At 42.4% G+C, this 24,588-nt stretch overlaps 1 protein-coding gene across 6 annotated transcripts in view; it reads left to right on the top strand.

Annotated features, from left to right (window-relative positions):
- The window catches only part of nlrc5 (NLR family, CARD domain containing 5), a 248,668-nt gene that overhangs the window by 124,856 nt on the left and 99,224 nt on the right, over positions 1 to 24,588 (top strand). For all 6 annotated transcript variants that reach the window (XM_068049594.1, XM_068049593.1, XM_068049592.1 and 3 more), the window contains 15 exons: positions 4,784 to 4,846; positions 5,991 to 6,077; positions 6,604 to 6,687; positions 10,054 to 10,137; positions 13,138 to 13,227; positions 14,941 to 14,988; positions 15,198 to 15,293; positions 15,501 to 15,584; positions 16,738 to 16,821; positions 17,558 to 17,647; positions 20,584 to 20,628; positions 22,095 to 22,145; positions 22,227 to 22,310; positions 22,703 to 22,786; positions 23,813 to 23,902. In XM_068049594.1, coding sequence (XP_067905695.1) covers positions 4,784 to 4,846; positions 5,991 to 6,077; positions 6,604 to 6,687; positions 10,054 to 10,137; positions 13,138 to 13,227; positions 14,941 to 14,988; positions 15,198 to 15,293; positions 15,501 to 15,584; positions 16,738 to 16,821; positions 17,558 to 17,647; positions 20,584 to 20,628; positions 22,095 to 22,145; positions 22,227 to 22,310; positions 22,703 to 22,786; positions 23,813 to 23,902 — 1,164 coding nt within the window. The remainder of the gene's footprint in view (positions 1 to 4,783; positions 4,847 to 5,990; positions 6,078 to 6,603; positions 6,688 to 10,053; positions 10,138 to 13,137; positions 13,228 to 14,940; positions 14,989 to 15,197; positions 15,294 to 15,500; positions 15,585 to 16,737; positions 16,822 to 17,557; positions 17,648 to 20,583; positions 20,629 to 22,094; positions 22,146 to 22,226; positions 22,311 to 22,702; positions 22,787 to 23,812; positions 23,903 to 24,588) is intronic.

Here is a 24,588-nt window from a genome sequence, read left to right as displayed (position 1 = left end):
TGCTGGTTTTAGGATTCTAAAGAGACTAGATAATGTAGCCCATGACAAACTATTTTAGTTTGACCAGAACTGTAGTGCACAGCATGAAGGGGGAGTAATTTTAATACTAATCTACAGAGACAATATTTCAGTGAGCGAGAGGTCAATCTATGGAATAGGCTCCCTCGGGAAATGGTGGAAGCATTTATTTAAATGAAAATGAGATAGGTTTATTTCAGAAAATAATATTTTGAGATACACTATATGAGGAATTTAAGATATGACATGTAAGTGTAGTTTGGGAGGAACAGGTGACTTTGGACCTATGAGTCCCATAGCTCTCCACCACTAGGATTTTCCTCACCTCATGTCTGTGTAGGATAAGATCTTTGTGGGGCTTTATGCCCCCTTCTAAGGCAGGAACAGACTTGGCAGCAAAGCTTTGTTGTGAATCGACTTTATTCAGATAAAGGGAAGGACAAGTTTATTAAGATTTCAGATAAACTGTTGTCACAACTCAGGCAGGCAATGATTAACAGTCTAACACAGATTATACTACGCATAGTAGGAACTGGATGGCTAGAGCGGATGACTAGTTTCTCTTGCAGCTTTGGTCTTCAAGCTTTCTCTCTCTCGCTTTTTCTCTCGACTCTTTTGGTCTTGGTTGTTCGAAAATTCTCTCAGCTGTATAGGGACAAAGACAGGGCATCTTTTATCCTGGCTGCTTTCCAATTAACCCTTGCCGTTCCCCAATCATCTTTAGCCTTGTGTTAATGGATGCTTTCCTTAACCAACTGAGGATCATTCTTTGGCTCATTCTAACCCTTCCGATTTACGTAGGTAATTCCTTTTGTGTTGACTACTTTATCTCCATGCTTTCACATTCCATGGTTCCTTATCTCACTGAGAGACAAATCTACATTTCGTTTTCATAGAAGATGTTTTCACTGACTGCTCCAAGGTCTCACCCTTTTGCTGCAAGTAAGCATTTTAAATCTTGACATAATTTCCCAGGATCCCACTACTTTGACATCTTGTCTATACTGTATCCTATTTCCTAAGTTTTCCCATTTACCATTCTGCAAAGAAGGGTTCTAATAAAGATAAATGTTAGTTAATGATAATATGTCAGTTGTTAGTTTATAATAAAGGCCTGCTCGGGTCTGCACAAAAAAAACCCGACCCAAGTCCAACAGAACCACATCCCACCTGAGCCCAACTCAGCCCGAGTCCTTCCATTTTTTTCCCACGCCTGACCCGACTCGACCCAACCATCAGTTAACTTACCTTCCGTTTTTCACTTTGTTGCTGATCTGCACAGCTTAATAAAACTGTAACGAAACCACCTTTCTAGTCCAAAAATTAAATTAACAGTGGAGCCACTTACCTGTGATTGAGCGTGTCCAACCCGGCCCGACCCGAGCCCGAATGTCGGACCCTGAAGTGCAACCCGACCCAACCTGAACCCGAAACGTCATCGGGTCCCATCAGGTTTGGGTCGGGTAGCAGGCCTTTAGTTTATAATAGCTAGATTTTAGCAATTAGTATTCTGATTAGTCACCTGATAGTCTTAAATCTGTATCTGTTGTAGACTAATTGATAGATTGATTGCTATGAGTAGTAAACAACTCCATACCATTAAAACATGTGACTACCAGGATAGTAGAAGGTGAACTAGATCGATCTTGGTCTTTTTTGTCTCCCATTTCCTATGTTCCTAAATTAGCTAATGGATCTCTGCATTTTTTGGCCTGTATGACTGAATATCATATCACCGAGTGCATTTATCTACTGAGCCATCAGATTTTGGATTTATTAGGTGTTAAGAATAGATAACCCGTGGGCGAGAGGACCTACATGCCCTAATCCTGTTCCTACAACTCACTATGCACTGAACATTGCCTCGCTATATGACAGAACACATGACACTGTTATGACTGAGGCAGGAGGAGTGCACTGTTTATTCTAGTTCCACTGCTCCAAGGGTCACAACATATATTTAAATGTTTTCCCACTTACCGTTACAGTCAATCATAGCCTCTATTTTTATCCCAGAATAAAACACGCCAACCAGGTTTCTTTAATAAACAACAAAATTATCCGTTTTTTTAATAAAACAAGTCTTAACCGGTAATGAATTAAAGCATAAACACACAGATTGAAATATTAAAGTTCCCTTTTTACCTTAGCCCCTCATACTCACACATACACAAATATATCGGTTAACTGGAAAAATAAAGGTATTTTTGTTTTTAGAATTCTATTACAGACAAAAGGATACTTGTTCATTCTTGAAGAAACAGTAGATGACATATGCTGTGTTCCAAAACTGGCATACAGTCTGGCCTCCGAGTACACGTAGACAGGTTACTGGGATCTTTTCGAACAGTTCTTTCTAGGCGGTGTTGAAAATTAATTTAATAGGCTTTTCTTCAAAGACAGGAGATGAGATGAGTTGACACAGTGGACTTCTCAGGGTCTTTTAGTGAGGTGCTGGAAAGATGAGCTGGATTGTGGTCTTCTGTCCTTCCTTGGGAATTGTGTTCTTTCTTTGGAAGTTCTCTTCCCTCCTTGAAAGTTCTCCCCATTTTATACAATTCAACCCCAACTCAAAACAGTTCAAAAGCAAAACCAACAACAGGAGTTCAACCTTTTGACCTCCATCAATCGTGGCCTGTCACTTCCTTGTAAACAACTTCACCAGGTGTCCAAAGATCTCCACAGATGCTCTCTGAGCTACTGAGTATTTCTAGAACTTTCTGTTTTAGTCCAAAGTTCTCTGTTGTTTATTGAGCTGGAGGTTGGGTAGTTTCCCAGAAAGGCTCGTTGTTGTTGCTGAAAGTCAGGTGATTTCCCAGAAAGGCTTGGTTTCCTCACAAGACCTCTCAGTGCCCCTTTTAAAAAACATCTCCAGGCACTGTTTTCCAAAGTCAAATGGCCTTTACATGACCCCCCCTTTTGAAAACCCCTAATTTTACCATTTCTTCAATCTTTCAAAAATGACAGAAATCTTTGCATCCTCATTGGCTACAGGTGAGGTCCCAGAGGACTGGAGAATAGCCAATGTTGTTCCTTTGTTTAAGAAAGGTAGCAAGGATAATCCAGGAAATTATAGGCCGGTGAGCCTTACGTCAGTGGTAGGGAAATTATTAGAGAGGATTCTTCAGGACAGGATTTACTCCCATTTGGAAACGAATGGACTTATTAGCGAGAGGCAGCATGGTTTTGTGAAGGGGAGGTCGTGTCTCACTAATTTGATTGAGTTTTTTGAGGAAGTGACAAAGATAATTAATGAAGGAAGGGCAGTGGATGTTATCTATATGGACTTCAGTAAAGCCTTTGACAAGGTCCCTCATGGCAGACTGATATAAAAAGTGAAGTCACATGGGATCAGAGGGGAGCTGGCAAGATGGATACAGAACTGGCTCGGTCATAGAAGACAGAGGGTAGCAGTGGAAGGGTGCTTTTCTGAATGGAGGGATGTGACTAGTGGTTTTCCGCAGGGATCAGTGCTGGGACCTTTGCTGTTTGTAGTATATATAAATGATTTGGAGGAAAATGTAGCTGGTCTGATTAGTAAGTTTGCGGACGACACAAAGGTTGGTGGAGTTGCGGACAGTGATGAGGATTGTCAGAGGATACAGCAGGATATCGATCGGCTGGAGACTTGGGCGGAGAAATGGCAGATGGAGTTTAATTAGGACAAATGTGAGGTAATGCATTTTGGAAGGTCTAATGCAGGTGGGAAGTATACAGTAAATGGCAGAACCCTTAGGAGTATTGACAGGCAGAGAGATCTGGGCGTACAGGTCCACAGGTCACTGAAAGTGGCAAAGCAGGTGGATAAGGTAGTCAAGAAGGCATATGGCATGCTTGCCTTCATCGGTCAAGGCATAGAGTATAAAAATTGGCAAGTCATGCTGCAGCTGCACAGAACTTTAGTTAGGCCACACTTAGAATATTGCGTGCAATTCTGGTCGCCACACTACCAGAAGGACGTGGAGGCTTTGGAGAGGGTACAGAAGAGGTTTACCAGGATTTTGTCTGGTCTGGAGGGCATTAGCTATGAGGAGAGGTTGGATAAACGCGGATTGTTTTCACTGGAACGACGGAGGTGGAGGGGCGACATGATAGAGGTTTACAAAGTTATAAGCGGCATGGACAGAGTGGATAGTCAGAAGCTTTTTCCCAGGGTGGAAGAGTCAGTTACTAGGGGACATAGGTTTAAGGTGAGAGGGGCAAAGTTTAGAGGGGATGTGCGAGGCAAGCTCTTTACACAGAGGGTGGTGAGTGCCTGGAACTTGTTGCCGGGGGAGGTGGTGGAAGCAGGTACCATAGAGACGTTTGAGAGACATCTTGACAAATACATGAATAGGATGGGAATAGAGGGATATGGACCCCGGAAGTGCAGAAGGTTTTAGTTTAGGCAGGCATCAAGATCGGCGCAGGCTTGGAGGGCCGAATGGCCCGTTCCTGTGCTGTACTGTTCTTTGTTCTTTGAATCCTCAAAAAATACATTTAACAAAGACAGAGGTACTTTCATCACAATACTTATACAAATGATTCATCTGAATATTACATTGTCACAATCTCTCATTAACAGAACAGTGGTATTAGGATTGAGGCTATATGGAGGAGATTCATGCTCTAACGTCCAGATTAAATGAGTAGTAACCTTCACCACCATGCATTAATGGTTTATTGAGGCAAGATAACTGGTTTCATAGACCTTGCAAACAAAAGGTGATCTACGTGTCCACATGCATTTAACTTTAATTTTGTGCTTGTAATTTACTTTCTACAGCCTGAAACATCACCAGACAGTGTTACTTAAATTTTCAGAACAGCATGAAGACACTGAAGTGAGGTGAGAAATTCTATACAGAAAGGTATATGTTTACAGCTTCTTCAAAAACTTGTACACAATAGAGAACTCCTGAATGCTGCTTTCCAAACTCCTTTCTTTTTGCTTACCCACTATTATCAGTGTCATTGATTTATGGTGATGGAATCAGTCAAATTCTGATTTTATCACATGGGATTCTAGGACTTTTGCTGGTGTTTTGGGATCTGTCAATTTATAATTGGGGCCATTGGTTTGTGGATTTTGTTAGATGGAAATAGTGGGATTGTCTTGGTAGTTTCTGGTATTTTGGGCTTTACATTCCATGATTCCATTTATGTTTCCGTGAAAACCACAGAATGGTGGCTTCTACCATTTGTTGTCAATGACCTTTCCAAATAAATATTCTTTGTTGTGATGGTTGAATAGTCTTCATGTGATGCTTGGGTTTGGTTTCATTTCATTGGGCGCAATTTTAGTTCGGTCCATCACACTGAAACTGGTCCAAATTGGTAAATGTGCTGGGACTCACTTGGCAAGTACAATGTTTGAATTCACATAGATTAAGATTTTACTTGAACAATCAGCAGACAACTTGAGCCTTGAATAAGAAAAGAACTCACCATTTTGTTGTAAACAATGAGCTAGTCAGTTAGGTTTAGAGCTGGAGGAACAATCACACTGCTGGGACTTGGAAGCTGATGGGTTACCTTGTCTTCCAGCTTTCCTGTGTTGGAAAATAAGTTCACTGTGAATTTCCTCAGTGTGGGGTGGGGTTCTATCAATCTGAAATCCTGAATATACCATGTAAGTGGCCTTTCTATCAGAGTTACAGTGGTCGATTGGGGAGAACCCCGCCAGATATTCTAGGCGGTTGTGTTTGACCAGTGAGTGAGTGGAATGTTTCAGCTTTGCTAAAAATATGGTGGATTGGTCACTTAAACTTCTTTCTATCCCAAGCAAAGGTAAGCTACCAGCCAGACACAGAGGTCCAAGTGTAGGAAAAGGTTTCAGGTTTATATTGCATCCATATCAACTCCAGATATTGGTTTGTTGTATTTGCATTGGGATTTATCATTATTGATAAGAACTAGTTCTATTCTAAATTCCTTTTTGTATATCAAAGGACTGATATTTCAGTGATCTGACAATCCTTTTCCTTTTACAGAGATGAACTAAATGCCCAGCTGGTTGATTTTAGATTGAGCAGCACTGGAGATTCAAAGACCATGCCCGGACCATTAAGAAAACTAAGGTAATCTGGTCTAAGGAGTAAGTGAAAGCATTTAATGAGTAGCCAAGATAAGTGTCCAAAGAAGGAACCTGTCTTATCTCCTCAGGATTCCCTAAAACGCTTCACAACCGATGGATTGAAGTTTCATGATTACTGTTTTAATGCAGAGAAGCACAATAAGCATCAAATTCCATACGAAAGCAAAGTACAGCAGATGTTGGCTATCTGAAACAAAAACAGAAAATGCTGGAAATACTCAGCAGGTCATGCATCATCTGTAGAGTGAAAAGCAGAGTTAACATTTTAGGTCTGTGACCTTTCATCAGTAAAATACAGTTGTGGCTTCCAGGGCTGGCACAGGTGGGCTTGCCCCCAACTGGGGCCACTGCCTCCTTGTTCAATCCTGCCCAATATTTCAGGTTCCAGGGAAGTGTTGTTATGTAAGAGGTCCTAGGGGTCAGTTGCTGAGGCATGTAGTCAATTGGGTAATCACTGAACTCCCTGTGCTGAACAATTTAAATAATCTTTCCATGAAATTTTTTTGCAGTCTCACCAACTGTCACTTTCAACTGAAGCATTTGGAAGAGCTGGGCTCTACACTGGAAAACTGCAATGATCTAGCAGAACTAGAGTAAGTGATGGCAAAAGAGTTTTATCCACCAAGCTATTTTAGTGTCTTCAAAAAGTTTGCTCTTGTTTTCATTAGCAGTTGTCCTTTTAGCTCCGTGTGTAGATATACAGTTAAAAATTATTCAATAATATTGCTCCTTATTTAGCTATTTTTTCAAGTTACAATAAGTGCTTTAATATCACAGCAGCTCAGCTGTGTGCCATCACAAAGATAGAAATGATAGTTTTTTAACTGTTAGTTTAATAGTTTGGCCAAGGGGAGTCTTGAGTAGGAATGCAGTTTAACTGTGGCAGCTTTTCTCCTTGGCTGAAGCTGGTTGGCAGTCTGTGGGAGGCAGGAAGAGGCCCTCCAGCTAAGTCAAAACATTTCCTTTGTGAGGCCATTTACTTGGACACTGGAGGGTGGCTTTAGATTGCCCAATCTTTGCCTGCCAGCTCTGTGCCCTATTCCTGCTTCTTCTGGGCAGAGAGTGGACCAGTGGCATTTAAGTAAGGCCTAGGAATTAAAATATCTCTGGCCTGAAACTTAAGCTGCCAAGTGTATTTGGTAATTGCCCTGGTGCCTCTCCCCTCCCTACCCACTGCACCCACCCCCTGCCATGCAATCCACTCGGGGTTAAAATAGAGTCTGTAATTTCAGTGAAGCCTCCCACAGTAAGAACATCTGCATGCGCCCTTTCACCATCTTCCCTTTCATGGCCCACCTGCCCTTCCCTGCTGGCCAATTGCTGGAGAGCACTTGGTTACATGTCAGTGAGGTACTGAGCCATCAAGGCAAGGCTTTGCTCCATCCTGTGTGAAGTGGCAGCCAGAGTGTGCAGGCGACTGGTCTGGGCGAGCATGCACTCAGTGGCCTGCCTTGTTTGATTCTCCATGCAGGTGGCCACTCCTTCTATGGAGGTCATCTTCAGTGCACATGCCTGAGACATCATGGCACCCATGCTAGATATGGACTCCTTCGATCTCCCTCCAAGGGTGCACACTGCCTCTGGAAATGCTGTCAGAGGCACACACGTTTCCCATTGCTGCTCCACAAGTCCCCTTTTCGTGGATGACCCCCGAGGCTGAGCAGAGCTTAGAGTGTCCTACGCCCTCCGATGAGGAATCTCCAATGCTGTCTCCAGCACCTGCTCCTACTCACGTGTGATGTGCGCCTCATCATGTAACAACCTAATTATCTCTAATGCAGGACCCACTGAGGTGTGTGTATCTGGTGGAGGATGTGCAGGAGTCATGTGACTGTACATCCTCAGAATGTTCACCCTCCTCTGGGGACTTCTCAGTTTCCTCCCTCATCAGTTTCTCCATCACTCCTGAAAGGCCTGTGGGAGATCAAAGACATGAATTAGAGCTGACGCAGGTAAAGGGCACAAACCCAACATGTTGTATAACATGACATTTCAGTTAGTGGTGATATCAATTCAACATAAGTGACAGTTAAGTGCCAAGTGGCAGTGTCACCAAGAGGAAAGAAATGTCATTTCTGGCCTTCAGCATGACCTCCAGGGAAGAGCCAGGGAAGGAAGGGGAGGGGTGGTGGTGGGGGTTTCAGCCTTCCCACATCTTCCTTCCATGTTCTTGCCTCCAGTAGCCTTCACAAACAAGTTTTCCAAAAGCCATTCTGACCCTTGCCAGGGTCCCTTTAAATAGAGAGCCTTCATTCACAGAGTGCGGGATCATCATCACACCTTCACTCTGTGATTGGTTGGGAAATTTGGAAGCAGGATACTAATGCCGTGGCTGTGTTAAAGACCAATAGCAAAGCCTGCTCACAGGACAAATGGGTTTCCGATCCCTTAGCGGCCTCCCCACTCTGTGCAGATCTGTTAAGATAAAATTCTGCCAATATATGAAAGGATCGCAAGCCCAATACATTAGATGATCCTAGACTGAAATCACTAGGGGTGATTTCAAAATCAGTATATGGGAAGAACTCTCAAACCTACGAACCAAAAAAAATAGTGGGGGGTGGTGGCCGTTCTTGTGACTCTAACATTTTTACTTGAGTATGCTTATTTTGTATATACGGGAGAGCTCAAAATCAGTAGAAGGGGCACCTCTAACTCAATATATGGGAGATCTCTAACTCGATAGATGAGATGAGCCGAAACTCAATATATAGGGGTGATTTCGAAATCAGAATACAGGGAGAACTTGCAAACTTACTAACTGAATAAAAAAGACAGTGAGGGATTTTTTTGAATAACGTTTTTATTTGAGGTGGTTGATAAAATACCACGTATTAGGCTTGTTAACAAAACTGAAATCCATGGGATAAAAGAGGAAGTAGCAGCATGAAGACAAAAATATCTAGGGGATAGAAAGCAGTTGTGGTGAATAGCTGTTTTCCAGACTGGAGGGAGGTATACAGTGGAGTTCCCCAATGTTCAGTAGTAGAACTGCTGCTGTTTTTGATTTAAATTAATGACATGGACCTGGGGGTACTGGGCACAATTTTGAAATTTGCAGATGATGTGAAACTTGAAAGTGTAGTAAACACTGAGGAAGATAGCAATAGACTTCAATAGGGCATAGACAGGCTGGTGAAATGGGTGGACACTTGGTAGATGAAATTCACCATGGATAAGTGTAAGATGATACATTTTGGTAGGAATAATGAGGAAAGACAATATCAGCTAAATGGTACAATTTTAAAGGGGTGCAAGATCAGAGAGAACTGGGCTGTTTGCACCCAAATCTTTAAAGATGGCAGGACAGGTTAACAAAGCAGTTGATAAAGAATATGTGATCCTGGGCTTTATAATTAGAGGAATATGGTACAAAAGCCAGAAGTTATCCTAAATCTGTATAAAACACTACTTCGGCCCCAGCTGGAGTATTGTGTCCAATTCTGGGCACTACACTTTCGGAAGGATGTGAAGGCTTTGGAGAGGGTGCAGAAGAGATTTACTAGAATAGTTACAGGGATGAGGGATTACAGTTACATGAATAGATTGGAGAAGCTGAGATTGTCCTTCTTTAGATCGAGGGATTAGATAGAGTAAAGAAAGACAAACTGATTCCAATAGCTGAAGGATCAATAACCAGAGGGCACAGATTTAAAATGATTGGCAAAAGAACCAGAGGTGACATGAGGAAAATCATTTTAGGGAATGAGTGGTTAGGATTTGGAATGCATTGCCTGATAGGGTGATGGATTAGATTCAGTAGTAGCCTTCAAAAGGGAATTGGATAAATACTTGAAGGAGAAAGGATTGCAGGGTATGTGGAAAGAGCTGGGGAGTGGGACTAACTGGATTGCCCTTTGGGAGAGCTGGCGCAGACTTTATAGTCAAGTGGTCTCCTTTTGTGCTGTACTGTTCTAACATTCTATGGCTCTGTACTCACAACTCATTTCTCTTTGCAGTTTATCTAATAACTCACTTGGAGATGGAGGATTTAGAAAGTTAGTTGAGCTCCTACCAAAACTACATGTTTCAAGACTAATAAAGTAAGTTCATGTGAAAACCCAATTGATATCATCATGCAAGACAAAACGTAAACTTTTACTAACATTCAGTGGCATTTTATTCTGCCCTCTGTCAACATACTTTATAGAATAAATGGATTGAATTGCAGTTAAAATCTAAGCATATTATGAATTAGGTTCGATAAATTTTGCTGTCGCAAATGTAAAGGGGAGCGTTACTGCAATGCTTCCAAGTTGTATTTTGTGCTGTTATATCCATGTGTTATGATGGCACTTGCTGTGGTACATTATAGAATCCTTCCCTGTCCCAGCATAGATCTGAAGCAGGAAATAGCAAGGATACCACAAATAGGTGATTGTTATATGATGCAAAGTTTGTGGATTGCTAAACTGCAGAAACAATGACAGTTATGAAAGAAACTCCTGTTAGCAGTGATCCATCAAGGATAAAATTTATCTCCATATTGCTTTGTAACACAGACGTACAGGCCGGGATTTTTTCTTGGCGAGGAGGGTCTCGATCACCGGCAAAAGCTCCAGCAACAGGTCCACGTTGCCTCCTTTGGAGAGGGCCCGCGAAATCAAGTGCCAATTAGGCACTTAAGTGGATAGCAGTGGGCCTTCCCCGGGATTAATGACCCTGGTGACGGAAGTCCCGCCTGCTGAGAGCTGTTGGCCAATCAGAAGCTAGTAGCTCTTTAACTGAGCAGCGCCACCGCGGAGGCGGCGACTGCTGCTAGTACTGGAATTACCCGAGCCCTGAAACCAGGCCACAGGTAAGTCACAGCGGGAGAGATTTTGTGGGATGGGGTTGCGGGGGAGGGGGTTGTAGTGGGGTTGGCAGTAAGGGTGAGGGGTGAGGGTGGCTCTCAGTGGGCCTCCCACATTCCCGATGCTGGGTCCCTCAATCAGGCACTTAAGTGCCTTTTAATCAGAGACCCCTCCCTCCCCCCGCCAGCCCTGGAGCTGGAAAGCAAGTCATATGGGTTTGCTTGTGCTCTGCCGTGTAGTGACAGGCCCAGTGTTGCCGGGCTAATACCGGCAGTGGCAGGATCAGGCCCTTTAATTGGGTATTAATTGCCCAATTAAGGGCCTCAATTGGTGGTGGGGTGGGAAGGCCGTTCACAAGCCTTCCCGCCCCGGACTTAACTTTTGTGGAGGCACAAGGATGCCGGTGTCCCCCTGCCACTATCCCACCCAATTATATACTCTTGGCGCCTCCAAAGTTGCCATGGGGGAGAGCATAAAATTCCCCCCAAAGCGTTTATCTTCATTTACAGTACCCACAAATTGAACTAACCCGGAAGCACAAAGTGCAATGTTGAGTGTTAGATTGAATCTGGTATATAGTAACAGTTCTCTTCACCATATGCACTTAGTGATCTCCTTTCAGCTAGCTGGCCTTTGGGCTGAGTCACTGGAAGCAAAATAACATTTGTAGAGTAAGCAAAATATCTGACTCGCCTATTTCCCTGTCAGCTGTGTGGCTCCAATGTTCTTCCTGCAATTTGTGGACAGTGGGAGACTAAATCTTTAATTAGCAAGGAAACCCTCTGAGTCATCTGCTAACCTGCAAAAGAGCTGAACTCAAGAGGTGAGGTGAGAGTGACTGCCCTTGACATCAAGGCAGCATTTGACCGAGTATGGCATCAAGGAGCCCAAGCAAAACTGAAGTCAATGGGAACCAGGGGGAAAACCCTCCGCTGGTTGGAGTCATACCTAGCGCAAAGGAAGATGGTTTTGGTTGTTGGAGGTCAATCATCTGAGCTCCAGGACATCACTGCAGGAGTTCCTCAGGGTAGTGTCCAAGGCCCAACCATCTTCAGCTGCTTCATCAATGACCTTCCTTCAATCATAAGGTCAGAAGTGGGGATGTTCGCTGATGATTGCACAATGTTCAGCACCATTCGTGACTCCTCAGATACTGAAGCAGTCCATGTAGAAATGCAGCAAGACTTGGACAATATCCAGGCTTGAGCTGATAAGTGGCAAGTAACATTTGCGCCACACAAGTGCCAGGCAATGACCATCTCCAACAAGAGAGAATCTAACTGGAGTAGCCATATAACTACTGTGGTTACAAGAGCAGGTCAGAGGCTAGGAATCCTGCAGTGAGTAACTCACCTCCTGACTCCCCAAAGCCTGTCCACCATCTACAAGGCACAAGTCAGCTGTGTGATGGAATACTCTCCACTTGCCTGGATGGGTGCAGCTCCAACAACACACAAGAAGCTCGACACCATCCAGGACAAAGCAGCCTGCTTGATTGGCACACCATCTACAAACATTCACTCCCTCCATCACCGACGCACAGTGGCAGCAGTGTGTACCATCTACAAGATGCACTGCAGCAATGCACCAAGGCTCCTTAGACAGCACCTTCCAAACCCGCGACCTCTACCAACTAGAAGGACAAGGGTAGCAAGTACATGGGAACACCACCAAGTTCCCCTCCAAGTCACACACACCATCCTGACTTGGAACTATATCGCCGTTCCTTCATTGTCGCTGGGTCAAAATCCTGGAACTCCCTTCCTAACAGCACTGTGGGTGTACCTACCCCACATGGGCTGCAGCGGTTCAAGAAGGCAGCTCACCACCACCTTCTCAAGGGCAATTAGGGATGGGCAATAAATGCTGGCCTGGTCAGCGACACCCACATCCCATGAATGAATGAAAAAAAAGCTAATTGATACCCAGGGAAGTCTAGATTTCCACCAGATGGTGGCTAGAAAATAAATGACAGTGCTATTAGCTGCAGACCATAGCGAAGCCTTTGCTTTAAAAAAAATGGTTGGAACAGAAAAGGGTAGTGTTGTCACTTGGTAGTTATTATTTAGATGTAAGTTCAAGATTTTGACCCTCTTGGGATGAGTTAACTGTCAGTTTTTAAAACAATTCCCCAAAGTTTTCTTGGAGAGATCTGTTTTTAATGCTATTGATTATTGATAACCACAGCAATTGTCTCCACAACAAGCCATACACAAAGATGTTCAAAGTAACTTTCTACCTTCACTGCAGTGTCAGCAATAATTTCATTTCATTGGCTGGAGCCCTTTGCTTGGCTGGATGTCTGAAGATGGTCAGAAACATAACTGAGGTGGCAATAAGGTAAGTTAAAAATGTTAAGGAGACTGAAAAAATCATTAATTGCATTTGACTGAAGAAAAACATCTATATTTTCCAATTTTAAAGGTTAGGATGTTCATCCCATTGTTCAACCATGAAGCTAAAATTGCTGTTTGGGAGTAAGATGTTCTCAGAGGGAAATTCCAAGAAAGCTTAAACCCATTAAGAAATAAAAAGGCACTGAAGGGGAGAAAGCTATTTGTCCCATTCCTTGCACAGATCGTGTACAATTTGTTTTACCATCGTCTCCACCTCACCCATTTAACCCTGTGAGGAAAAGTTCTGCCTTCTTTCTGATGATAATTCCAAGATCTCAGGAGCATGGGAACCCTCCCTTCACACAGCATTCAGTTTGTACTTAACCATTTAATTCCATGCTAAACCAGAGTGCTCTTGCAAACCAGTGTTAAAGTGTGAAGTTAAAAGCCACCACCAGTTTTTTAAGTACAAAATCTTCTTTTCTTCCACATATGGAATCCCTGCTCCCACTTTATATGTATTCAGTCTTTGATTTTATGAATGACACAATCAGAGTGCCCCATGTCCCTCCATGCAGCTGATCTACATCATCCACTTTCAAAGCATGATGCAAAATCAAAATTCTATTTAAAAAACCATCTCAATATTTTTTATCTTTGTAAGAAATAGTACTGTGATTTTCCATCTGAATCACTGGAATGGTAAATAAGTGTTTAGTTAGCAACTTAGGCCAGAAATTACCTGGGGGCGCGGGGAGGGGAGTTCCTTCGAATTGGCCACCGTAACTTTGGTGGAAGATCCGTGAAAATGCTGGACACGTGCATAAACTGGGTTTATGTTGATTTGCTGTGGAAGTTACACTGCTGATCAGGGAAAACCCCGAAGGATATTCTCTGCATTCGAATCAAAGACTTTTTTTGGTTATGATAAATGGAGTTTCCTTTTTAAGCAGCTCCATGGGCAAACTGTGGAGTGTAAATAACAACTGTTTAGTATACAGAACACTCCCTGTTTTGTCATCAGAGCAAATGAAGTTTGCCATCACGTCTGCATAGTACAAAATGTTTCAGGGGTTGTTTTCACATGATGTGGGGGTAGGGGCAGCTCTAAAGCAGTTTTCAGCCTCTGATATCTACACGATGGCACACTGTTTACTATGTACACACAAGTGGCATTGTATTACTTCAGAGATTTAAGTAAAAGGTTCATGATTATGGCAATGAGGGGCAGGTTTATGCCTCTGAACTGCTGCAGTGAAGTTCCCACTACCAAGTTAGTTGAAATGCCTAGGTCATACTGGGCAGCAGAAACATTTCAGTGTTTCAGTAAAATCTATTGTACTATTAGCTGCTCCAAATCATGCTGTCGGGGCACTAATGGCACTGCCACTTTAAAACACAGAATGCCTAGACCACAAGCAGTGAGCTGTCACAATCAAATGTTTTAAAATTTGTATTTACTCATGGGTTGTGGGCATCACTGGCAAGGCCAGTATTTATTGGTCATCCCTAGGTGCTCTAGAGAAGGTGGTAGTGAATCTTGAATGGCTGTAGTCCGTATGGTGAAGTTATCTCCACAGTGATGAAGCTATGCTGATATATGTCCATGTCAGGATGGTGGTGACTTGCAGGAGGAAAGATTTGGAGCAATACACTTTCTAACTGCTTTCAGTTTGATGTTTAGTAAACTTCACCCACCTTTTCATTTCTATTTTAGTTTGGGGAAGAGTGGAAAAGGATTAATCAAGTTCCATGGGAAATACAGGTAATTCTTGTAATGAATGGTCAATAATCAAATGGCCCAAATCTTTTACTTTTTTCACCCATACCCTGGTATGTTTCCTGTTCCACTCGACATCACTTTATGTTCATCCACATGAAAATGCATTGAGTAATTGTCAGCATTGTCTCTCGAGACAAGGAGGCCAAAGAAGAAGAATTGTCAGATGATTTCTTTTGTTTCAACTTCTCTAGATTTCAACAGGAAAAAGAATTTCAAGAATCGTCAGAAGTCTTGTCATTAGGAGCTAAATATGGAAAGCAGGATTTATGTGTGCCAAAGAAAATTAGGTATGGGTATCTTGTTATTAAAAAAACAGAATTTCATTGCAGGTTATTTTTTGAAATATTTTAAGAATATTGGAAAAGGCTGATTTAAAACAAATATACTCACAGTTCTTATCATAGGTCCAGAAGTTTAGAGTTGTGTGTGTGTGTGTATATGTACAGCTCTTTAATACTTCATCCTTCAATGAAATATGGTGCTTTGTATTACAGTCTTGAAGAGTGTGAAATGGATGGTGAAACCATGGGAGATCTCTGCTTAGTACTTGAACAGTGTTCTGGACTTACAGAACTTGAGTAAGTAAAATATGGTGATGAAAAATGGGCTCTAGAAAGACATTGGATAAAGGGACCAAAGATCAAACACTTCTTTTTAATCAACTTGGCAGCAACAGTCAGTACTTGGGCTGTACTTCATAGAAGTATTTCATTTTGGAAAAGCGGATAAGCAATCTGAGTTGTTGCAAATAAAGTCCAGCTGGCAACAATGACTTGTATCAAAGATGAGTTAAAAACAACATGCAATAAAGCTTATTTAGAACTGGAAACAGATTGGCCCAGGAACACAATTTTACAACCTTCCATCAGAATATGATGCTGACAGGGTCAAAGAGCACTTGGGTGAGGTATCAGAGACCTGCATCCCTCCCACTTCCAACTCACTGCCCCACCGGTCAGTGTGATTGACACCTTTAGGGAAAGTGGGGAGAAAATATCAATGCATAATCTACAATATCACTTAGGAATTAGATTGGTGATCTTATTCCTGGAGTGTAGTGTTGCTCATGGAGTGACTTCTCCAATAATTGGAGTCACACACCCTTTTGCTTTGTACCAGGCATGTTACATCATTTAAAATGTCCAAGTGGTCATTTGGAGAGCCTGAGCACTTTATAACCTTATTGCAGCATGTTTTTCAACATTAAGAGTATGTTGCTGCTCCAAGCTGTGCTGTCAAAACATCAAAAGCTTACTATTTGAGGAGTGAATAGTAAATTTCCATGCAAAGAGTCTCTTAAACTGAGCACTGAAGTACAGTATTCCTTTGGTCTTCTGGTGTCTGTAATAAACTGTGCCTATTGGTCTAAGACTGGTAGGTGTAGTATAACAGCATTCTAAAAAGGGATCTCTACATTCCAAGATGTCCCAATAATTGGAGAATATGGGACAGCACCTAACTTGTTAGTCTGGAATTTCAGTGGGAATTCTCCAAATCTACTGGTTTAACTTTAGCAGAAAATTAGTGAAACCCTTGGAGAAACAGAGTAAACGGGTAAAAGTGGCCATTGGTGCTATTTCTCCAGGATTTCTGCTGAAGTTAATGCTCCCCCAGTTAAACTTCTGTTTCACCATGCACTCAGACTTGCAAGCATTTATAAGAATTAATTGTAGAATACCTCAAATGGTAAACAATTTACTGTAGTTTGACCTGTGCTCTTTCTATTTGCAGCTTGTCAAATAATGCACTGAGTGATGAGGCTATTACGAAACTACTGGATCATCTACCAAAACTACGTGACTTGAAGATTTTGAAGTAATCCATCCAATACCTTTTCTGCACTGTGATTCATTATTGCCACATTATATTTAGACTACTGAAAGCTCCAGGGAATTCTGAATCCCTGTAATTTATGAACTGACACACTATGATGTTGAGAAGATCTCCAAATACAGCAGGAACAGTGCTACTGAGGAGTAGCTTTATTACAAATAAAAATAACTAAAGAAAGAAAGACTTGCATTTATGTAGTGCCTTCCATGAACACAGGATGTCTGAAAGTGCTTTACAGCCAATGAAATCCTTTTGAAATGTAGTTACTGCTGTAATGCAGGAAGTAAAATTAGTTGGATACTGGCTTATTGAGGACCTACACTGCTCCTTCATACTAAGCTGCGCAAGGATTATTTTACATGTTGAGGTTCAACAGTTCACTTGAATTTGCATATTAACATGCAGTATGGAGATGTGAACAATTTGGTCCGGTGCAGGATGCATCAGTGTGACATTTTGTCACAGATGCTTGTAATATTTTTTTCTTGCCATATCTACAGTGCAGTACAGCTGTGTACTACAAAATGGCAACATTAGCAAAATACTTGGTTGAAAACTACCTTTCTCAGACTGAGTTTGTGATGTCTTTGGCCAGTTGAAACTGATGTGATAGCATATAGAAGGATAGCCTGTCTCTTATACCAACCAAAGTGCTTTATGTTTACGTTAGAAAAACTCAATTGTTGATTTGTCTTTCTCCACCCCTTACACCCCACAGCATTACAGATAGCATCATCGCACCAGACACTATCCTTTTGCTGGCTAATTCCCTGAACATTTGTGAAAATGTTCTAGAAGTAAAAGTGAGGTAAGTGTATAGAGATCTTGCATTGAAATCAAATGTAATGATTATAAAATGAAAAAAAATGCACTTTACTGTAAGCCGGGTCAGATCAGCAAAGTCCAGTTACCTGAGTTGTTAGTCTCAGCTATACCGTTGTGGAAAGTGCTGAGGAGAGTCAGACATCTATCCCTCAACAGCGAGTGGGGAGGTGGGTGGGGGAGGAAATAGGAAAGTCATGGGAACAGGACCTTGAGCCTATTCCACCATTTGGTCAGACCATGGCCGATCTGTATCTGATCTCCATCTACCCACCTTGGTTCCATATCCCTTACCAAGCAAAAGTCTCTCAATCACAGTTGTAAAGTTATCAATTAAAGTCTCTTCAACAGCATTTTTGGGGAAGTTCTAGAGTTCCATTGAAGTGCTTACATTTTTCCCGGCAACTGCTTCAGAATAGCAAAGGCAGAAAGACCAGGCAACAGCCACTGGGCATTGCATTTAAATAGCCATGACTCTGATTTTTTTTCTGTATTTATGTCCATTTTGGGGGAATTTCTGGAGTGGGAATTGAGTCATGGAGCCACTTCACCAGCTCTCGAGTACCTGCTGCCACTTCCAGAATTTCCTGCCAAAAGGGACAGTGTGATCGAATTATAGGATGGTGACGGTAAAACGTGGGCATTGGGAAATGTTGTGGTTGTTGGAGGTCAATCATATCAGCTCCAGGACATCACTGCAGGAGTTCCTCAGGGTAGTGTCCTAGGCCCAACCATCTTCAACTGTTTCATCAATGACCTTCCTTCAATCATAAGATCAGAAGTGGGGATGTTCGCTGATGATTGCACAATGTTCAGCACCATTCGTGACTCCTCAGATACTGAAGCAGTCCATGTAGAAATGCAGAAAGACCTGGACAATATCCAGGCTTAGGTTGATAAGTGGCAAGTAACATTTGCGCCACACAAGTGCCAGGCAATGACCATCTTCAACAAGAGAGTATCTAACCATCTCCCCTTGACATTCAACGGCATTAGCATCGCTGTATCCCCCACTATCAACAACCTAGGGGCTATCATTGACCAGAAACTGAACTGGAGTAGCCATATAAATACTGTGGCTACAAGAGCAGGTCAGAGGCTAGGAATCCTGAGGCGAGTAACTCACCTCCTGACTCCCCAAAGCCTGTCCACCATCTACAAGGCACAAGTCAGGAATGTGATGGAATACTCTCCACTTGCCTGGATGGGTGCAGCTCCAACAACACGCAAGAAGCTCGACACCATCCAGGACAAAGCAGCCCGCTTGATTGGCACACCATCTACAAACATTCACTCCCTCCACCACCGACGCACAGTAGCAGCAGTGTGTACCATTTACAAGCTGCACTGCAGCAGTGCACCAAGGCTCCTTAGACAGCACCTTCCAAACCCGCGACCTCTACCAACTAGAAGGACAAGGGCAGCAAGTACATGGGAACACCACTACCTGCAAGTTCCCCTCCAAGTCACACACCATCCTGACTTGGAACTATATCATTGTTCCTTCACTGTCGCTGGGTCAAAATCCTGGAACTCCCTTCCTAACAGCACTGTGGGTATACCTATCCCACATGGATTGCAGCGGTTCAAGAAGGCAGCTCACCACCACCTTCTCAAGGGCAGTTAGGGATGGGCAATAAATGCTGGCATAGCCAGTGACGCCTACATCCCATGAATGAATAAAAAAAATGTCATTGTATTCCTGCCCAATATTAGTGAGGAGGAGGTGGGGGTGGGGGTGGGGAGCTACAAAATGGCAGCCAACTAGCCTCTCACCGCTAATTATTGGATGACTGATTGCATGTGGAAATTAAGGGGATTAAAATGTATTTGTAAAGAAAAAAATGTCTTCGGTGACACTTCCATGAATATTTTAGTCAACCTGGCTCTGGAAAATTTATTGAAGTCAGAGCAGGGTCACACCATATGCGTGAAAGCCTTGTCCTGATACAGTTCTGTTTGAAACCCCACCATGGAGGAAGATGTAGTCTGTCAGAACCATCTCAACTCGCTTTGTAGACAATGAGATAGTTTGAAATGCTGTTGTTATCTATGCAAGAGGGATAACAATTATATCCCCTGCAAGATCCCACAAGCAGCAATGAGACAAATGAGCAGTTACTCTGTTTATAGTGGTGCAGGTTGAGGGATAATTGTTTGTCAGGGAGCTCCCTGCTTTTTTAATAGTGTCATGGGGCCTTTAACATTCACCTAAGCTATAGGAACCAGCTAGACCTCAGCTTTAATGTTCCATTCAAAGGATGTAGTGATGCCAGTCTGTTCACTGAGCTAAACGTCTTCCCCACTCTTGTGTATCTGTTCTGCATCAAAGACGATCACTCGCAAGGTCACAGTGCTTTCTTCATAATGTCAATCTTAGTCAGACTTACAATTCAAAGGAGCAAAAAGCACAGCACCTTTTTCAGGCCTTGAACTAACATGAAGCAAGCAATTGTAGTTCATGTTGACAGTTTGTGAACCGCTAACTACAGTCTGCTTCATCAAGCAGTCAGAAATACTCCTGAGGGTGTACAAAAATCTTTGTGATGAGCCAGAGTTCTCTATAAAGGGGTTTGCTTTCACTCACACAACTGAATGGGAGCCAGCGACAAGAACTGCTCTGGTCGCTCGTGACCGTGTAAGTGACTTTAGAAAGGAATTCCATTCAGTTACTGGCAGTCTCCTATGTTAGCTCCGGCAGGAGGCCAACAGAAGCCCTGGAGAAACAACTCAGAACAGAGGAGATAGGTACGAGCCCTGTGAATTTTCAGGGGAAGTACGCTTATGATAAGACATGAGCATTCTTCTTAATAATCCACCCCATTACTCCCTAGCCAAACTCTCCAATGATTACAGAACACTCTACACAAATACAACAGAGAGGAACAGAATCTTAATATGTTATCATGTTTTCTGTTGTAGAGCAAGTAGGAGAGCCTCAATAAGTTTCATGAAGAGAGTTTACAGGTAATGTATTTGTAATATTTCCCTATGAGCCTTATTCCTGTTTTGCACCTGCATAGCCTGTAAGCTGACACTATTTCATGTCTTCCTGTAGAACTACCTATTTTTCTGTGGTATCTGAGGTTTATTGGGGATTTATATTTTTTCAGGGTTAAGCAAGGATCAGAGTTATGCAGCAATATTGTGAAAAGAGCCATTTGTTTAAGCTCGTCTCCCATTACCTCTTCTGATTTGCAGAGCTTTCCACTGCGCTCAGTGTAAAACCTCTGGCATGGTGTTGGAATACATTACAGGCTAATTTAAAAATATGACCCAATCAAGTACAAGTATTCTGCCACTTTTCTTCCCACAACAGCATAGGAACTGATATTGAGAATGCATTTGTAATGGAGGAGTTGCTGTTATCTATTCCCAATCTCTAAACCTCAGTGTTTTGTGGGTGAGATCACTAGACCTTGGCATAGAGGGCACAATTTCAAAATTCGCAGATGATAGGAAACTTGGAGGCATTGTGAACTTTGAGGAGGATAGTGTAGAACTTCAAAAGAACATAGATAGATTGGTGGAATGGGCGGAGAAGTGTCAGATGAAATTTAATGCAGAGAAGTGTGAAGTGATTCATTTTGGTAGGAAGAATGTGGAGAGGCAATATAAAAGGATACAATTCTAAAGGGGGTGCAGGAGCAGAGGGACCTGGGTGTATATGTGCATAAATCATTGAAGGTGGCAGGACAGGTTGAGAGCACAGTTAATAAAGCATATAGTATCCTCGGCTTAATTAATAGGGGCATAAATTACAAAAGCAAGGAAGTTATGTTAAACTTGTATAGAACACTGGTTTGCCCTCAACTGGGGTATTGTGTTGAGTTCTGGGCACCACACTTTAGGAAAGATGTGAAGAAATTAGAGAGGATGCAGAAAAGTTCCAAGAGAATGGTTCCAAGGATGAGGAATTGAGTTACGTGGATAGATTGGAGAAGTTGGGACTGTTTTCCTTGTAGAAGAGAGGGTTGAGAGGAAATTTGATAGAGGTGTTCAAAATCATGAGGGGTCTGAACAGAGTACAGGGAAAACTGTTCTCATTGGTGGAATGATCGAGAACAAGAGGGCCCAGATTTAAGATAATTGGCAAAAGAAGCAATGGCAATATGAAGAAAAACCTTTTCACACAGCAAGTGGTTAGGATCTGGAATGCACTGCCTGAGAGTGTGGTGGAGGCAGATTCAATCAAGACATTCAAGAGGGGGAATTGGATTGTTATCTGAAGAGGAAGGATGTGCAGGGCTTGAGGGAGAAGGTGGGGGAGTGGCACTAGGTAAATTGCTCCTTCAGAGAGCCAGCGCAGACACGATAGGCCGAATGGCCTCCTTCTGTGCTGTAACGATTCTGTGATTCTGTTGCAGTATCAGTAACAACCCTGTTTGTGTGATCTCCTTTGTTCCTGTGTCAATGCTGTCTCTTTTTTGCAGACTCGAAGGAAATGGGAAGAAACCAGAACCTCCTTGCTCACGGATTCTCAGGTAATCCTTCACCTTCTGCTATGGGGAGTGGTAATTTGGTTCACTCTGCAGCAAAATCAACATTCTCTCTTGTTTTCAAAGTCTGAAGGAGTGTAACCTGGACAAGAGGAGTGTGGAAAAACTATTCAAGATTCTTGAACACTGCAAAGACCTGACTGAACTGGAGTAAGTACATTGTTGACCAGAGCTATAACTGAGTACCTGGAGCACATTGTTAGGCTGGCATAGTTTAGTTGGTATATCCTAGTTAGTGCCCATTTATATACCTCGATGTCATTGTGAGGAGAGGGTGGCATCTATCTGCCTTACAAGACACAACTGTGAACATCCCTTGCAGTATCTGAAGGTTGAGTCCAATTTAAATGGTGAAGATAGCAGAGTAAGCTGTTACTTTGGAGCTCATGCAAACTGCCAGTATTGAATGGAAAAGCTTGATCTCAATCTCCTCCTGGAGATTAAACTTTAAGGAAGTGTTATAAATGGCCTAGCTAACTGCTGATGTGCATTATGTACTCCTCCGATGTGAAGTAAAATGAGTTTTATTGATCATTCTTTAGCCTGTCCAGCAATTTACTTGGAGATGAAGGATTGCAATGTCTGCGGGATTTCTTACCAAAGCTGCATGTTTTAAAACTAATGGAGTGAGTATCTGTTTTTATTATGCTGAAAACTATGGAGTCTGAAAAATCAAATCCTTAAACCGTCTTCCTTCACCACCTTCAAGTTTAATAGCAACTGCACAATTAATGTCACTCTTACATTACAGCTATTGAAATGTATAAGAACAATGATGACTGAAATAAGTCTTTCTGTTTCTGCTTATATAAAACTCGTGGGTCAAATAGTCTGATGCTGTATAAACGCTGATTGTTATGCCTTAAGTTTAATTGTGTTTCTGCACCAATTGCTCTCGTCTTTTACTAATTGATTCTCACTACTTCATTAGCAGTGACTGCTGACTAGAAAGTTTGATTTCCCAAGCATTGCATTATAGCCAGGATCTACTGCAGAAGTCAAACATAGACTGTTTTGAATAAACTGGGGAAGATTCTCAAATTGTCGCCCAGGCAGAAAACTGGCATGGCAGATCGGCTCTTCGCTTTGGCATGCATGCTGTAGATAGTATCTGCTGTAGACGCTGCACTCTATAGACCCAGCTCTCTGTAGCTGCCCACTGTAGCCTTTGTCCACTGTAGACCCTGGCCGCAGTAGACCCATCCTCTGTAGAACCTGCCCATGGTAGACCCTGCCTGCTATAGACACTGTAATCAATGGAAATGAATGTAAGGTGGGCAATCTGCAATGCCAGTTTTACACCTAGGGGAAAATTAAAAAATATATTCCAGTGTTTCCTCCCTGATCAGTCCAACAAGCATAATGGGAATGGTCAGACACATGGTTCAGCTCTTTACCAAATGCTGCTACTGCCATTAATGAGTGCTGCAAACCATTACCCTCAGAACTACAGAAGAGTGTAGCCAGAGTGAGGGCCCAGAGTATACTACCAGTGTGTTTTTGAAGTTTATATTAAACATACTTGATGAAGTAAATTGGACTAATTCTATTTAGTGTATCAGCTTTTCCTCCTTGTTATTTATAGTCTTGCTCACAGAGTAAGACTGAATAATTTTGCCGAAACCAGTGTTTTATGTCTGATTCTGCTCCAGTGTTAGCAACAACAGAATCTCCTCAGCCGGCGTTCTGTACCTGGTGGAATCTCTCAATACCTGCAGGAATGTGGTGGAGGTTGAAGTGAGGTAAGCACACCGTAATCTTCCTTTTCATTTTCTCTGCAGGCTGTGCTCTCTTCTACTGATAAAATGTCCCTCTTTTAGGAGCTGGCAATGTATTTGTACAATTCTGATCTGTCACAAATATGAATCGCTCGTGCTATCTATATACTTGAGGACAATATGGCTTCTGGGAGGTCTTAAGTCATGGTGCAGGCATCATGAGTGTGGGGTAGGCTCGATGGGCCAGCTGGTCTTTTCCTGCCCCTGTCATTTTTGTATGTTTATAATATATGTAATGTAGAAATGGTCAAGCATAAAGTATGTAGATTGGCAGAAATATGGCAGGTGGATTTCAATGTGAGTAAATGTCAGGTGATGTGCATAGGAACAGGTAACAATAAACGTCAAGCATAAAAGGACCCTATTTTAACTAGGCCATTGGAACTCTGGCAGTTTCATCAGGATACAGCAAGTGCATCCTATTAAAGTGGCAACACAAAAGAACTCTATTTTGCACAGAGATACCTGACCCCACAGGAACACAGTCAAGTGCTTCCTTTAAAGGGTGTATTGGCAAAGGCCAAGAATGAACAGGATTTGGAAATGGTTGTTAATTGTCCAAAAGCATCAGATCAGTGTAAGGTAGACTGAGTACTGGGATGTCTTTGCAGGGCATTGGTCTACAAGTGAGAACATTATAATGAATTACT

This window comes from Heterodontus francisci, chromosome 17 (assembly GCF_036365525.1).
Source record: "Heterodontus francisci isolate sHetFra1 chromosome 17, sHetFra1.hap1, whole genome shotgun sequence".
NCBI lineage: Eukaryota > Metazoa > Chordata > Chondrichthyes > Heterodontiformes > Heterodontidae > Heterodontus > Heterodontus francisci.
This window is presented reverse-complemented; position numbering and strand designations above follow the sequence as displayed.